The following is a 16,959-nucleotide window of genomic DNA, read 5'->3' as shown; positions in this document are numbered from 1 at the left end:
CTTGAGTCAGGGTCTTGCTATGTCACCAGGTTGGCCGCAAACTCCTGGGCTCAAGTGGTCCTCCTGCCTCAGCCTCCCAACTGGTTGGGAGTACATGCATGGGCCACCACTCCAATTATCTACATGTTAATGAAAATGGTACATTTACTTATCTTTATCTTTTTTTTTTTGGTGGTACTGGGGTTTGAACTCAGGGCCTCACACTTGCTAAGTAGGAACTCTACCACTTGAGCCACTCCAACAGCCCCTGGTACATTTATTTATAGACTGTAATTTCCTGCACTAAATTTATGCTGCAACTAAAAGTCCTACTTGTTGATGAAAAAGGTTCAGACTTTTCCATTGTTCCATTTAACACAAATCAAAAATGACAAAGTCCATCTATGTTAGAAACTTCTAACAGGCTACCTGGCCCAAATGTTTGGGCTAAGTCTTCTGGTATGGAAACACCCACAGAAAACAGGTCACTCCAGAAGATGCACCCCACCCCCAGTGCACTCATGGCAGCTGTGGAGGACCCTGGCAGCAGGAGACCACCCTGGTCCCAGTGCCCTACTCTGTGGCCATGCAGGGCCAAGTCCTTTTCCATGCTCCTGAGATTCTGGGGTGACAGGGCCTTGCCTGAGGGTGATGAAACAAGACAGGCACCATCTGGTATGGCCTGGGATTGCTCCCCTCCAACAGCTGAGGGGAGGAAGAAGAGCACCCAGCTCTGACCACTGTGGTACTTGGCCCTTCTGGGGTGGAGCTAGCACAGTGTGTGCTTTCCAGGCGAGGGAGCCCCATCTTCAGGTTGATCAAAGCCACCCAGCCCTCAAGGCGCAAGGGCACAGGGCCCCATGTACCATGGCAGTCGGCACAGTCGCGGTGCCCAGGTGGGTAGTGATCACACAGCCGGCTCAGCAGTAAGCGGTAGTGTGCCAGCCGCTGGATGGGCTTCAGCAGGAACGTGTTGAGAGGCAGGTAGCAGACTTTCTGGAGCTCAAACTCTTTGTACACTGCCTCCAGCTTCCTACAGCGCCTGGTGGCCTTTTCCAGTTCTGTCAGGACCTCGTCATGCCTCTGGAAGTAGCTGGTAAACTCCTATTGAAGCCCCAAAAGAGAGTGTTCAGGTGAGGACATGTGGCAGGGGTGGGGGCCAGTGGGGAAGCGGCCTGACTGACTGGACAGAGTTCCCAGTGTAGACTTTATGTACTAACTGGAAATCCTGGACAGGGCAGAATGATGACAAATGGCCCAATGTGAGTGAACCAGAGCCTTGCCAGCCTCCATGGAATTCCATCTTGCCCTGTCTTGGATTCTGCCTTGACCTCCACTTCATTCCAGCCCCAGGGGTCAGGGCTCCACCACTGTTGGTAGTTGCCACACCTGCCATGGACTGACCCCGTGACTTCTGTAGTCTCCCTTCCTTACAAATGAAATCTGGCTTGCCTCATGGGACACTGTGAGTACTGGGCAGGGATTAAAGGAACCCCTAGAGCTCTTCTCTGGCTCAGTGCTTGGTCCAGAAGTGTCAGTTGAGCATCACGTGGATTCAGTTATGGGATTCTCAGTGTTACACAGACATAATAGACTAAACTAGTCCCTACCTACTAGGTTTTGGTATTAAATCATTTGTTTTAATGAATATTAAAGATGACCTATGTGGTATGGTAAGTTGGATTGAACAGATTAGTGTATATTTCAATTTTAAGTTAGTACAAGTGCTTTTGGGATAAGCAGAATTTTCTAAATAACAACATAGCTTCAAAAATAGAAAAAAGTGCCAGGGTAGGAAAGGGGACCTGAACAGGATGAAACTCTTCAGGTGGGTGGAGGTGTGGTTTAAGTGGTAGAGCACCTGCCTAGCAAGCTCGAGGTCCTGAGTTCAAATCCTAGTACCACCAAAACAAAGAAAGACAGAACAGAAGCAGCCTCTCCGGATTCTAGGTTTGGGATATAGCCAAGTCCAGTGGATTGTGTGGAAGGTGGGACGGGGAGGGCTGGAGGAGTTATTGGAGAGTTCCCACAGTAGCAGTGTCTCAGGAATGCTCAGTGATGCCAGTGGAGCTTGTGCCTTGGTGCTGCCACGTGGTGAACTGTGTACATCATGAGGAGAGGCCTGTCTCAGGGCTGTGGAGCAAGAGCAAGACACCCAGACAGTGAATGCATGACTGTACTGCTGATGTGGAAACCGGTGGTTCTAGTGAAGGGATCTCATGCTCCTCCCATGTGCTGACTGTGCTGACTATGGCTATCCAGAAGGCCCTGTTTGAATGCTCCTTGATATATTCCCTTTGTGGGGCTCTAAAAATCTCAACTAAAAATCTGAACTGTGAGCCCAGCAGTCCAGACAGAAACAAACCCCATGCCAGTCCCACACCAGCCATGGGAACTTTGCTCAGAAGGGACCATTGTTTTAAGGGGAACACTGTTCTCAGGGAAGCCCTATCCCAGGGAACTCTGTTCTGGGGGAACCATGATCTGTGGAGTCATGTCCTGAAGTCAGCATTGTTCTGGGGAGCCTGTTCTAGGGAACACTGTTCCAAAGAGAACCCGGTGTAACAGAAATGCTTTGCTGAGGAGAATGCTGGACTGGGCAACCCTATCTTGAAGGGAACTGCTCTAAGGGAATCCTGTCCTAAGGAATGCTGTCCGGAGGGGAACCATGATCTCAGGGGACTAAGTTCTGAGGGGAATGCTATTCTGAGGAGAACAGCGCTCTTAAGAAACACACAGTATTGTGGGGCACCCTGTTCTGAGGGGACCAGGTGTTCAGAGGAACCCATGTTAAGGAATGCCATTATGAGGGAACCAGGTGTTCAGAGGAACCCATGTTAAGGAAGGCCATTATGAGGGAACCAGGTGTTCAGAGGAACCCATGTTAAGGAAGGCCATTATGAGGGAACCAGGTGTTCAGAGGAACCCATGTTAAGGAAGGCCATTATGAGGGAACCAGGTGTTCAGAGGAACCCATGTTAAGGAAGGCCATTATGAGGGACCAGGTGTTCAGAGGAACCCATGGTAAGGAAGGCCATTATGAGGGGACCAGGTGTTCAGAGGAACCCATGGTAAGGAAGGCCATTATGAGGGGACCAGGTGTTCAGAGGAACCCATGGTAAGGAAGGCCATTATGAGGGGACCAGGTGTTCAGAGGAACCCATGGTAAGGAAGGCCATTATGAGGGGACCAGGTGTTCAGAGGAACCCATGGTAAGGAAGGCCATTATGAGGGGACCAGGTGTTCAGAGGAACCCATGGTAAGGAAGGCCATTATGAGGGGACCAGGTGTTCAGAGGAACCCATGGTAAGGAAGGCCATTATGAGGGGACCAGGTGTTCAGAGGAACCCATGGTAAGGAAGGCCATTATGAGGGGACCAGGTGTTCAGAGGAACCCATGGTAAGGAAGGCCATTATGAGGGACCAGGTGTTCAGAGGAACCCATGGTAAGGAAGGCCATTATGAGGGGACCAGGTGTTCAGAGGAACCCATGGTAAGGAAGGCCATTATGAGGGGACCAGGTGTTCAGAGGAACCCATGGTAAGGAAGGCCATTATGAGGGGACCAGGTGTTCAGAGGAACCCATGGTAAGGAAGGCCATTATGAGGGGACCAGGTGTTCAGAGGAACCCATGGTAAGGAAGGCCATTATGAGGGGACCAGGTGTTCAGAGGACCCATGTTAAGGAATGCCATTATGAACCAGGTGTTCAGAGGACCCATGGTAAGGAAGGCCATTATGAGAGGACCAGGTGTTCAGAGGACCCATGTTAAGGAAGGCCATTATGAGGGACCAGGTGTTCAGAGGACCCATGTTAAGGAAGGCCATTATGAGGGGACCAGGTGTTCAGAGGACCCATGGTAAGGCCATTATGAGGGAGGCTAGTTTGGGAAAGATATTCTGAGACGAAACCTGTTCTGAAGAACACTGCTGAGGAGAAACCCCTTCTCAGCAGTCTACCGTGTGTGTGGTCCTATTCTGAGGGACAAGCAGTACCAGGAAACACTGAGGGGACACTACTTTGAAGGGGACTTTTGTTCTGAGCATGACCTTGTTCTGAGGGGAACCGTGTTTGGAGGACTATGCCGTTCTGAGGGAAAAGCTATTGAAAGCCCTGAGTGCTGACTGGAGGGGAATGCTGTTTTGTTTTTTTTGTTGTTGTTGTTGTTGTTTTGTTTTGAAGAACTGGGTTTTGAACTCAGGGCCTCATGCTTGCTAGGTGCTCTACCACTTGATCCACTCCACCAGCCCCTTTTTTGTGCGGGGTTTTTTAAGAGACGGTGTCATGAACTATTTGTGTGTGCCGACTTTGAACCGCGATCCTCCTGATCTCTGCCTCCTGAGTATCTAGGATTATAGGCATGAGCCATTAGCACCTGGCTGGGAGTGATGTTTTGAGGAGTCTTGTTCTCTGTGGGGAAACCTGCTCTGGGAAAAGGTATTCCGAGGAAACTGTTCTGAAGGGAACCCTGTCCTGAGTAGAATCTGTTCTGAGGGAAACACTGATCTGAGGGAGCCCTGTTGTTAGAAAGTACTCTGAGGAGAAAGCTGCTGTAGGGATGACGTTCTCAGTGAGCTGCTTGGTGGGAGCCCCTGTCCAGTGAGTCCTGTTCTGAGGGGAAACAAGCTTTGGGAGAAGTTGTTCTGGGGAGAAAGCTGTTTGAGGGAATCCTGTTCTGAGAGGAGCCCCACTTTGCAGAACCCTGTTCTAAAAGTGTAAGTTGTACTGGGGAAGCTAATGTGACAGAAACGCTCTGAGGGGGATGCGCTCAGAGTGATGGTGCTGAGAGAACCCTGCTCTGAGGGGAGCTTTGTTTTAGGAAACACTGTTTTGAAGGGGTCCTGTTGTTCTGAAGGGATCCTTGTTCTGAGAGGAATTCTGTACTGGGGATCCTGTTACGAAAGAAAACATGTTTTAGAAATCGCTAGTCTGAGGGACATGTATGCTGGGGAGCACTGTTCTAAGGAGAAATCTATTTTAGGAAAGCCTGCTCTGAGGAGACAGATTTTCTGAGGCAATACTATCCTGAGAGGAATGCTGTTCTGAGGGGAAACCTATTTAAGCACCATCCATATGAGGAGAACCCTGTTTTGAAGGGGAAACACTCTAAGAAATGCTGTTCTGAGAGAACCCTACCAATGAGGATAACTCTATTATAGGAAAGGGTATTCTGCGATGAACCCTGTTCTGAAGAGTGTCCTGTTCTGGGGAGTGCTGCTCTCGAGGGAATGCTGTTCCAAGATGAACACTGTTCTCAGGAACTCTGTTCTGAGGGGACAGTGTTCTGGATAAGCCACTGTGTGAGGAATGCTTTTCTGAGGGCTCTGAAGGGACACGGCTCTAAAGGGATCCCTGTGTCAAGATAACACTGACCTGAGGAGAACACTGCTCTGAAGGGAACCCTGTTTTGAGGGGAGTGCTGTGTTCTGAGGGTAACTCTGCTCCAAAGGAAAAGATGGGAACCATGTTTTGAAGAACACTGTTCTGAGGGGAACTATGCTCTGGGTAAAGACCTGAGTAAAACCTGGTTCTGAAGGACATTGTTCTGTGGGGCACAGTATTATCCAGGGAAACATGTTTTGGGGGATCCTGCTTAGGGAACACTATTCTAATGGGAATCCTGTTCTGAGGGGAACAGGAAAAGATATTTTGAGGGGAATCCCTTTCTGAGGTACGTGGTCCTAAGGGGGACCCTGTTTTGAGGAATATTGTTAGAAAGGAAGGCTGTTCTTAGGAAAACACGGTTATTCTTAGGACAACTCTGGTCTGAGGAATGCTCTTTTGAGAGGAATGCTGAAGTGAAACCTTGTTCTCAGGGAGATCTTTTTGAGGAACTGTATTAGGGGGAACAGTGTTTTTAAGGGAACCCTGATCTGAGGGAAATTCTGTTTTGAGATGAAGAGTGTGTGTGTGTGTTGTTTTTGAACTCTGCTTTGAAGAACACTGCTCTGAGGGGAACTGTGGTCTGAGGGGAAGGAACCCTGCTCTGGAGCACACTGTTCTGAGGGAATCCTTTCCTACAGGAGTCCTGTTGTGGGAGTGCTATTAGGAGAGGAACCTTTTCTTGGGAATGCTTTGTACTTTTCTGAGAACAGATGTGTTTTCATGCAGACCTTTTGTGCTAGGCATGGTCACCACACAACCTGTCCTACCTTTAACTGACACATGTTCCTGAGCAGGATGTCCCCAATTCGTTGACAATCACTGGAGGACCCTTCCCTGGAGTAGAGGAAAAAGAGGTTCAAGACACCATGAAAGCTGTGGAAAGCGCCATGGTTTGAAGGTGGCGTGACTAGCCATCCCTGTCACGGCCACATGAATGGTGGGCTGCTTTGAGGTGGGAGGGCCTTCCACCTGGCAGAAACATCACGTCTGTCAGTTCTCCAAAAGAGATGGTAACCAGGTTAAAAGAAAAGGGGAGCAGTCTATCTCTTTTTAACTTGGTCCTTTTCTTTTCTGGAATAGGATGGATAAAGTTTATTGTTACATTTACACCCTTTCCCACAGGATTTTAAAATATACTTCACATATATACTTGAAATAATGGTTCTTCTGAATTAGTTTCTGAAGCTGGAAAGTTCCTGGGAGCAGTGATTGTGACAATGGTAGTGGCCACCCAAGGAGAGCCCAGGACTCTATGGGGGTCCCAGGCAAGGGGTCACAGTGTGTGCGGTGGAGGTCTAGGACATGGGAGCCACCCATATTGGGGTGTCTAGGAAGTGGGAGTCTCCCTGTGTGGGGTACAGGAAATGGGGGCCATGGAGCACACAGCATTGTTACCAGAGTGCTAGCCTCTGTTCCACCTCACGCAGGAAGCCTCTGTGGAACTCGTAGATCGGATCGATGTTGGAGAAAAGCAGAGTCATCAGAGCTGCGGGCATGGCATCCTCCCTGACCACTGCACTACGGAACCACTGTGGGAGGAACATGGCATGACAGGAGGCACAGCCTTCAGTGGGGACTGAGAGACCACAGGACACCCAGCACAGACCCTCCCCTCCACTCACTGCCTAGGAGTATGGCTCAAATCAGTTCTCCGGCCATCCTCTTTGCTGACCACTCAGTTTTCAAATCTAGCAAAGCAATTTTAGGAGAGCTTCATCATATACATTCCCAGCTTTACTCACCTGCCTTACACATTGTGCCTTAAGGCAGATATATTTAACAAAATTTACACATGTAGGTCTTGTGGTTGTCAAGAGATATTTTTCAGGACAGAGCTTCTCTCTATGTTTGGATATAAGACATATTAAGGAAATGAAAGTAGTCAAGGATGTAGGTTTCATACCACAGTAATAACTTCTAAATCCTTCAGGTATGTTCGTTCTGTAGCGAGAATCTCCTTTGCTATGAAATAGGCCTCATCTTCTGGCATGCGCTGAAAGAAGCAGAGACAGCTATGAGTGTGCTGGGGGACGTCCCATCTCTTTGTGTTCAGAAAGAGCTCAAAATGTTTGTAATATTTGCTTTCTTCTGCTCAAGTTAATGTTGTCATGAGATTTTCAGCCATAATTCCTCAAGGGATTTACTTCTAAGTAAAACATAGTCATAATTAGGCCCAGGTATATTTGCCTTATGTGTTTTTCTCATTTTATGTTACTCTTTTTTGGGGGTGGGGCAACTGCTCTACCACTTGAGCCACACCTGCAGTCCTTATGTTATTCTTTTGAAGAAAAGAATTGCTGCTGTTCAAATGTCAATATATAGAAATAAGGCTGAAGCTTATTATTAGTTTGGTGATGAAATTATTATTCATCTATCACTGCCAGTGGTATACCTGGTTAACAGACAGAGAGCTACAACTGTGTGCATACAGTACATATGAGCGTGTGAGATTACAAATAATTAAAACCAACTCACAAAAATCACTACAATTATGAGTGCGTGCTCTGTGTGTGTCAGCACTAGGCTGGCTGATGTACTTCCTGGTGGCAGACCCCAACCCCGACCTCTGGCTTGGCTTTTGGTAGCTCCCCCTGCACCCTCCAGTGAGGTACCTGAGATGGGGCAGGCCAAGGGGCTCCTTAAGCTCCACCAGGGCTGTCTGCCTGATGTCAGGTGCCTGGCCAGCAAGTCAGTAATGGACGCACTCTGCACCTCTACAACTCAACGTTCCTGCAAACCATGTGCCTTACCCGGGCCTTGCGGGTATTGTGTCCTGGCCCCAGAGGGTCTCTCCCTACCCAGGACCCCTGGACAATCTGCCCTCTGTGGAGCCCCAGCTTGTCAGCCTCTCCCTCCTCTCCCATCTGCCAGAAACCACAGCCCTTCTCTCCCTGTGGCTCACCCACTCCACTCCCAGACCGGACTTCTCTAGGTAGACCATGTCTGTTCACCATGCAATCCTTGAAGCAGCTCATGGCGGCTCCATGCAGGAACCTGGGACAGGCTCTTGATCAAAGCACCCCCCCGCCACTCCCTGGGCTGGCAGACTCCCAAGAGAAGACAGGCTAGAAACAACACACAAAGTTAATGAGGGAGTTTCAAATCATGGCAGAAGAGTGCCATGGAGAGGGCCAGGCGGAGCAAGGAAAAGGGTAGAGACTGGGAAGGATGGGGCAGGCTACAACCTCACTCCTCACTTGGAGTAGCAAACAGGGCAGAGGTCAAGGAGCAGAGGGCAAGGTGGGGTGGTAAAAGAGGGATGAGATGGATTAGTGGTGGAAAGAGCCATCTGCCTCTGAGAGCTTTGGGAGTGCTTGGGGTCCAGAGATGTGCTTGGACCCCAGGATACAAGCAGATGTGAAGGGGCAGCCAGGGCACAGGAGGCTCTGCACCAGCCAGTGAGATGGTGCTGGGTGACATGATGTTCAAGGGATGCAGGCAGCAAGGATGAGGGCAGCAGACTTTCACCTGAGCCAAGGGAACAACCAGCTACCACCACTACAGGGAAGGTGGGGGTTCTGGGAGAAAAAGCAGGGGCTGAGTTTGCACCACGAGAGTCTGAGACATGCTTTTTAGGTCACAGGAGGAGAAGCAAGCAGTGGAGGGGGCTGTGCTAGAGTCCCACATTTGGGGCTCATGTCTTCTCCCCAGTGACCCAGCTTAGTTTCACACAGGCTGAGACACACTTGGAAAGCCCCTAGCAGATGAAAGATGACAGAGGTGTTCTCACCTCGATGTCCTGAAGCCCACTCGTACGCTGGCTGCAAAGGCACATTGCCTTCCACCCACCATGAGATGCACCACTGGAACCAGTGGCGCTGAAGCCCTTCAGAGCTGGGTCCCACTGTCCTTTCCTCAGAAGCCACATGAAGCTTCTCCCATCCTTCTTCCCAAATGACGGGCAGCCATGTGACGACCCTGGCCCTTGGTGTGTCCCCTCAGTGTCCCCTCACTGTCCCTGGAGTGCTGACCCTCCTTGCCTGCAGAGCAGCTCAGTCACCTTTATAACCTTCACACTTTTTCTTTTGGGGTTGATGGCTTTTTCAGATCCAAATTCAGAAAAATCTCTTCAAGAAGTCTTATTTCTGCTTGGCTTGTTCACCCCATGAACTCCTTGGGGTGGGAGCTGACCCTAAGAGGCCCAGGTCTGTGGTCTGTAAGAACCCTAGGGCCCCCCACAGTTGAGGGACAGGGATTTTGGACATTTACTGCCACACACTATATTGGCTTTGGGTCCAGGGGAGAGTCCAGTACAGGAAAGATGGCCTTTTAGATGCAGTCCCCTTTGCATGGGGTCCCAAAGCAACAACCTGCTCTGCATGTAGTTCTGTAGAAATCAGGTCTGAGTACCAGGCCAGTTTCTTGCCCCTGGGACAAGATGCACCCCAGTAATATCGCTGAGGAGAAATCTCTTCACAGATGTCACTGTTGGTGACAAGAGGATGCAAGGAAGCAGAGTGACCGGGAAGTGCTGTCCCCTAGGCCAGACCCACAACTCATTACTCAAGGAGAACCAAGTTGGGGGACAGAAAGCACAACAGCCACTGACCGAACTTCCAGCCTGATCATGCCGACACCAAGCAAGCTCTCTGCAGGTCAGGGACATAGGGGTAGCGAGAGGGACAGTCAGGGATGAGAGCACTATCTCTGTGAGTTTGCCACTTGTCACCACAGGAAGCATCTGTCACCAGTGCTCAGCCTCACACAAGAACATGGAAGGACACTTCTGCACGTTTGGCTGTCCTACCTACTAGATATTGTTGGTCCTCACCATGCTCTATTCAAAAATCACATGGGAGACCCTGAGAGAAGGGAAATAGGCTGGCAGCACCACCTGCACAGGGTTTGGAGGCCAGGTGGTTCTCCAAGCCTACACACACAGCCAAGTGGCCATTTACACACGGAGCCTCGCCAGGCAGAGGCACCGATGGGAGCACCACACATCTCTAACCCATGTCCACCTGCATGGCTGAGAGGAGCAGATGCTGCCAGGCCATGCAGGGGTTGTCAGTGACTCTGACCTGGCTTCTTGTGACACTGCAGCAGCCTTGCTGGGAACACTGGCTCACAAATGCAGCACAGTGGGGTACTCTGGTGGGAGACCACCTCCAGGCCAGACCTAAAGCGTATGTTTGCTTAGTGACCCAGGTGGACTGGACATGGACTGGACTGAGGGCAGTGAAGGAAGGGCTGTCCCTGCCCCCTGGGAGCCTACCCATGCTTCAGACTGGTCTTACTATGTAGACCCAGACATGTGAAATGGCACAGAGTTGTTCCTGTGAGAAGTCGCAGGAGAGGGCAGACCAGAACCGAGAGTCCCCAAAGGCTGTGGCAGAAGACCCTCCCTCTGTGAAGACCCACCTACCATCTCCTCAAGAGCACACCTCTATGAGGACCAAAGGTGGCCTTGCCCCAGAGGGTCTGGGACATGCTGCTGTCCTCTGGTGCATTGTGACTGTCAGACTCCCTCTCTCTTGGGCCACCATAAGCCCAACATTTCAGAATAAGGCACCTAAAGAATCACCTGCTTGGGGCTGGTGGTGTGGCTCAACTGGTAGAGTGGCTGCCTAGCAAGCACAAGGCCCTTTTTTAATATGGTAAGCAACAAATTAAAACTTTTTTTTTTCCTTTTTGTGGCACTGGGGTTTGTGTAAAAGTTAGTTTTAAACATAGATTTCCTGGACTGAAGGCATGGCTCAAGTGATAGAGCACCTGACTAGCAAGCTTAAGGACCTGAGTTCAAAGCCCAGTACTGCCAAAAAAAATAAAAACAAAACACAAACCCTCAAAAAGCAAAAAAACCCTAAATACCCAGTCCCATTACAACAAACCAAATACTGGGCTAACATTTTTAAAACGCTGTATTTGTTCTTACACCAAAGAAGGAGTGAAATAAACATTGTTGTTAAGTTTCCAAAATAAATAAATAAATAAGAAGACATCTACATGACAACAGTCTCATTGCCAAACATGAAAGTATCCAAGGGACCACCTGGGGCTTCTGCAGGCTGTGCTGAAGAGGAGAGGCCTGTGGTCCTGTGGTTGTGGGAGTGGATCAGCCCTCACCTGCAGGCCTCCTCCGACAGCCATCTGGCATCCACCTCCCCACCTTCTGGTTCAGAGGCTGCTGCCAGTCAAGGTGGGATCCTGGGGACCCTTGGGCCTAGGGAAGGAACAGACTGCCTCACGCCTTGTGCAGATGGGTGCCGTCCTATCTGCTGAGGAATCTCAAGTGTCTCACAGGCCCTGGCAACCTGGAAATCAGTTTTGGACAGGATATACTTTTTTTTGGTTAATTTAGGTTAAAGCAGTGCTACTGTTTGGATCTGGAAGGTCCTGAAAAGGTCCATGTGTTAAAGGCTTGGTCTCCAGCTTGGCAGTGCTAGGAGACATTGATAACTAGGCAGAGCCCAGCAGGAATTCTTTAGGTCCCTGGAGTTGTGACCTTGAAGGGGATAGTGGGGCTCCAGCCCCTCCCCTTCTCTTTTACATCCTAGGCATGAGTTCCCACCAGAATGGGCTTCATAGGCCCAAAGCAGAGAGCCAACTGAGCACTGTGAAATCCCCTGAACTGTGACACATCTCAGTTATAGTAAGGGAAAGCTGACTGCCACAGGAGGGGGAGCTGAGGAGTTATGAGAGCAGTGCCTCTCCTATGATGGGAGCAGATCTGCCCACACAGGCCCCTGCCCTTCTCCCTTCTGGAGTCCAATGCTCAGGACCCTAGCTTCTTCCTGCTGAACCCCACAGACACAGATCTTAGCTCATTAGTCCATTCTCTCCCCAAACCTTACTGTGTGCTCTCCTGAAAAGCTGCAGCCTCAGGCAGACACCACTGTTTGGTTGCCATACCCAGCCACAAGAGCAGAGGCCAGCTTGAGGCCACTGGTGGTTCCTTGTATCCACAAGCAAGTGGACTCCTCTGCCATTCTTTACTGCAGACTCAACATGTGCCACACTGTAGAGACCTGCAGGGACACTGCCTCAACCTCCTGCCATCAGCCGTAAGTGCACAGCCTCACTGCTGTCACAGCCCATGAGCCCTGTCCTGTCACAAGGCCCAGGACCATCCCTGCTGCAGGCCCCTCCTGAGTTCAACCTCTGGCCAGGGTCCCCATCGCCTGTCCAGTCCCCCATCTGAGAACCTCTCAACACCCAGTTAACCCTTCCTTTACAACCAGATCTTTTCCAAGTTATTAGACTTAAAAGTGGAAGCAAGGAGGAAGGAAGGAGCAGGTGAAAGTGCGAGGAGGAAAGAAAAAGGTGAGGCAACCCCCAGGATATGCCTGTCCCCTTCCCACCCATCTCTGGGATACAGCCTGACCCTTGGAACCCACAGGTGCCATAAGTGTTTGTTAACTGAACAAGGAAACTTGCCACAAGCTCTGGGAATAATGGGAGGGTCCGTTCCCCAGGAAGAGATTTTGATGGGGATCTGCCTGGGCTCACAGAGTGTGAGCATAGAACCCCCTTCCCTGCCCACCTGGGATCCGCCAACTAGTATCCCAGAAAAGAATAAGTTTGCAAACCAGGCCCCCAGAAGCACTCCCTCAGGCCCAGAAACAGCCCACCTTGTGTTTCAGCTCCTCCTGGTCATTCATCCTGGCTCCGCCAGCGTTGCTAAGGACAGGGCTTGGGACAGGGGATGAGCCCTGCTCAGCTGGGCCCAGAGCTGCCAGAAGTGCAGGGCTTAGGCTCTTCTGGCTGGAGGGAGAAGGCTGAGAAGTGTCCATGGAAAGGCCTGGAAATGAAGGGGGTGAGGGTGAGCAAGAATGAGAACGGCTGCGATGCTCACTGGGCACTAGATGCCTCACACTGTGACTTGCACGTTCTGGAAGATGTGTGTGGAAGCCTGTCACACACAGTTCTACACATGAAAATGGGCTGATGGCTCATCTACCCAGTTCCAGAGACCAAGAGAGAGTGTGCTCCCAGGGCCCTGGGTTGGGGAGTATTGGCACTTCCTTGCATTTCTGGGAGTTTCTTTTTGGTCTAGTGAAGATGCAACTGTGATGAAAATAAGCACCCCAAAGACTGAGTCAGAAGGTATTGTTGGGGAGAGGGCTCCTGTCAGAGACTGGAGCCGTCAGACCTGTGCTTGCATACCTGAGAGGCAGGTCTATTTTAAGGCCGAATTTCCAATCACTCATTACAAAACTGGATCACAAAAAATTGCTCACCTCATGATTCTCTCTTCCCATTTGTAGGTTTTTCATTAATGAGGATTTTTTTCTGTTTTGACTTGTAGAAATGCCACAATAAAAGGCTAGAAATCGTTAATTTTTTTCCTTCTGAAAACAGTGCTTATGGTGTTCTCTCTAGACAGTCCACTTTCAAAAACCAATAAGCAGTGCTGACTTTTGAACAGAGGTATAAAATTTGCAAAGTAATCCTCAGCAGGCCAGTGCTGAGGCGTATTTTGTCATACATTTTTTTTGCCTCACACTTGTTAGGCAGGAGCTCTGCCACTTGAGACACTTTACCAGCCCTCCTTCTTTGTGATGTTTTTTTGACATAGGGTCTCAAGAACTATTTTCTGGGGCTGGCCTCGAACCATGATCCTCCCGATCTCTGCCTCCTGAGTACCTAGGATTGTAGGCATGAGCCACCGGTACCTGGCTTCATCATACTTTTTATAATAAAGAAATTTCCTTAGGAGGCTAAGGCAGGAAGACTGAGTTTGAGGCCAGTCTGCACATGAGACCCTATCTAGACCCTATCTGATAGTCAGATCCTGTCTCAATAAAAGAAAAAAAATCCTTTTCAATTCTCCAAGTTTATTTCTGATGTTTTCCAATGGGAAATCAGTATTAAGTGCCAAATTTTAAAGATCTTTATTTTTGAAAAAGATACCATTAAAGTAGGAGAAATTTAGGGGTTGGAGGAGGGGCTCAAGCATAGCATGCCTTATGTGGCAAGCATGAGGCCCTGAGTTCAAACCCCAGTACCACCAAAAACAAAAAAAAGTTTAAATTTAAATGCTATTTTAAAACTACTGAAGATGGTTATTTACCTTACACTTCCAAGGGTATACCATTTTAGCACTGAAACTTCCATTATTTCTAAATATGATTTAAATCAGTGAACAAAATGCAGGGATAGGAGTTGCCTCGGTACAGCCCTGGCTGCAAGATGCCATCCCATGGGCCCTCCTTGCTCCAGCCATTGCTGACTTCCAACCAAGATTCTCTTATGTGGCTGCTGGAGTCCTCAGTGCAGTTCTCTACAGTGACCAGTTTGTAACACAAGCTTGGTTTATTTAATCTGAAACACGTAAGCGTGTAGGCAGAGCAGCTCTGGGGAACAAGCAAATGCCGTGCCCCTCACTGGCCAGCCTAAGCACCTGAAAGAGGCCGACCTCCAAGGTGGCAGGGGTGAGTGGAGGAAGTCCTTATTTTCACATTGACAAATTCAGAGATCTGAAAAGGGATTGTTTAAGATGAATTGACAACTTTCATGACAGCAGAACTGGAAGTTTTCACAAGATACATCTGAAAGCAGGAAGGAAATCTCACTGACATAGAAGACCTGTCGATGTTACTATATGAAATTATTAACAATTTTATTTTTATTACATGTTTAGCTAAAATATGCTAAAACAATATATGACATAAAATTCCTTCTCCTGGCCCTGCCAAGGATCAAAATGGTGCTAGCTCCGGCACGCTATGTTGAGAAGAGCCACGCTGTCAAAGATGCACTAGTTAGGATTTGTGCTCTTTGTCCCTAACAAGCCAACATTTCAAAATGAGGTCCTTTAGTGTAATTAAAATTCAGAGAAACGTCTAGAAGCTACAAATAAGTAATCTACTCATTCTTCACAATTGTACTATTCAGAGTGTCAGAGCCATGATGTTTTACACTGCTACGAAAATACGTCAAAAATCGCCACTTTACCCATGTCTCCTAGTGCGCCTCACAGCATCACACTTCAAGATATGTGGTCCAGAGTAAGTTCTATTGGATAGTCTATCAAAAAGCTGCTGCAAGCTGGGAGTAGTGGTTCACACCTGAAATCTCTGCACTTGGGAGGCAGAGGCAGGAGGAGCATGAGTTTGAGGCCAATCTGGGATACATAGCAAGATTCTGTCTTGAAAACATAACAAAAAACAAAACAAAAAATAGTTGCTGCAAAATCTGACTTTATTTTTAAGTAGCAGGAAGTGCAATATGAGGAAATGCCATTACTTTGGGGAGTACTGTATGATGTGCTTATAGGATTTTGTTGGGGCTGGCCAAACAGACCATGGCCAGTGTGGGGAAACAGCCATTTAAAGTTGGAAACAAAACTCCCGATAAATAGCCCGCCAATAAATAGCTCATATTGGAAGGGGACTCCCCTTCAGAAAAGACTGCTCATCTGGAATAAACCGCTTTTGGTTCGATGGAGGTTAAAAAGTCACCATTTGATTACAATCATTGTAAATACTTTCCTTTCCACAAAACGTTGCTGACTCGAAATTTAGTGACTAGATTAGAAGTACTACAAAGGGCTAGTGAACATTTTTTTATAGTTAAATCTGTTAGCTAGAGCAAACATCATAAACCATACCTACTTTGAATTACACACAGTCCCTACATGATGGTAAAGAAATCTGTGGGGAGCAGCTGAGGAGGGAACCTGGAGCAGAAAAGCCTCAGTGGAAGAGCAATGGCTTGGCACTCGTGGCTTTGACACAGCAACACACATGCCCTCAAGATCTGAGGGGAGATCCTTTGCCAAGCAAGTAGCAGTAATTGTGCAAGCTGTAAAGGTGGGGCCGGGGTGTGCACTGGTGCATTTTTGTCCCTGGAGCACACTTTCTGCTCAAGTCACCACTGAGCAGCACAGCAAGAAAACAAGTGTGGGGGTGTGGCTCAGCAGGTGCTCCCCAGAAGTGATACAGGACAGCATGAGCTCAGCAGGCTCTGCTGCTGTGGGTTCTCTGATAATATAAAGGGCACTTGGCTTAGTGCCCCTGCCTTAGGAAAATCTGTTATGCGTTGCTAAAGCATATTTGAATGCATGGCTAAAAAACAGGGGTAGGGTCATGGCTTAAGGGCAGAGTGCCTGCTTGTCTAAGGTCCTGAGTTCAAACTCCAGCACTGCCAAAAGGAGGAGGAGGAGGAGGAGAAATAGATTTTTTCTGGGGGAGTGGCTCAAGTGGCAGAGCACTTGCCTAGCAAGCATGAGGCCCTGAGTTCAAACCCCAGTACTGCCAAAAAAGTGTAATCATGAAAATATTAATAACTGGCCTACTTTCCTGAGTTCAATCCCCAGTATTTCCCTTTCACCCCACCCCCCAAAAAAGAAAACAAAACAAAGCAAACTCAAGCCTTTTTTTTTTTTTGTGGTACTGGGGCTTGAACTCAGGGCCTACACCTTGAGCCACTCCATCAGCTCTTTTTTGTGATGGGTTTTTTCAAGATAGGGTCTCACAAACTATTTGTCAGGACTGGCTTTGAACTGCGATCCTCCTGATCTCTGCATCCTGAGTAGCCAGGATTGCAGGCGTGAGCCACCAATGCCCAGCTTCTCAAGACTTTTAGAGTATGTTTAATCTTAGCTCACATGCTACTAGACAATCGTAAGTATTCATAAAAACAGACCTCTAC

At 48.8% G+C, this 16,959-nt stretch overlaps 1 protein-coding gene across 8 annotated transcripts in view; it reads right to left on the bottom strand.

Moving 5' to 3' along the window:
• Positions 1-16,959, bottom strand: part of Farp2 (FERM, ARH/RhoGEF and pleckstrin domain protein 2) — a 106,048-nt gene that overhangs the window by 14,215 nt on the left and 74,874 nt on the right. For all 8 annotated transcript variants that reach the window (XR_012447457.1, XR_002212000.2, XM_074072272.1 and 5 more), the window contains exons 14-18: positions 12,936-13,105; positions 7,268-7,357; positions 6,760-6,893; positions 6,132-6,198; positions 846-1,083 (exon numbers count right to left, since the gene is read on the bottom strand). Coding sequence is in view for 6 of the 8 variants with exons in the window: in XM_074072272.1 (XP_073928373.1) it covers positions 846-1,083; positions 6,132-6,198; positions 6,760-6,893; positions 7,268-7,357; positions 12,936-13,105 (699 nt within the window). In the remaining 2 variants the exon portion in view is untranslated. The remainder of the gene's footprint in view (positions 1-845; positions 1,084-6,131; positions 6,199-6,759; positions 6,894-7,267; positions 7,358-12,935; positions 13,106-16,959) is intronic.

The sequence above is a fragment of the Castor canadensis genome, chromosome 4, assembly GCF_047511655.1.
Source record: "Castor canadensis chromosome 4, mCasCan1.hap1v2, whole genome shotgun sequence".
In the NCBI taxonomy this organism is placed as follows: Eukaryota; Metazoa; Chordata; class Mammalia; order Rodentia; family Castoridae; genus Castor; species Castor canadensis.
This window is presented reverse-complemented; position numbering and strand designations above follow the sequence as displayed.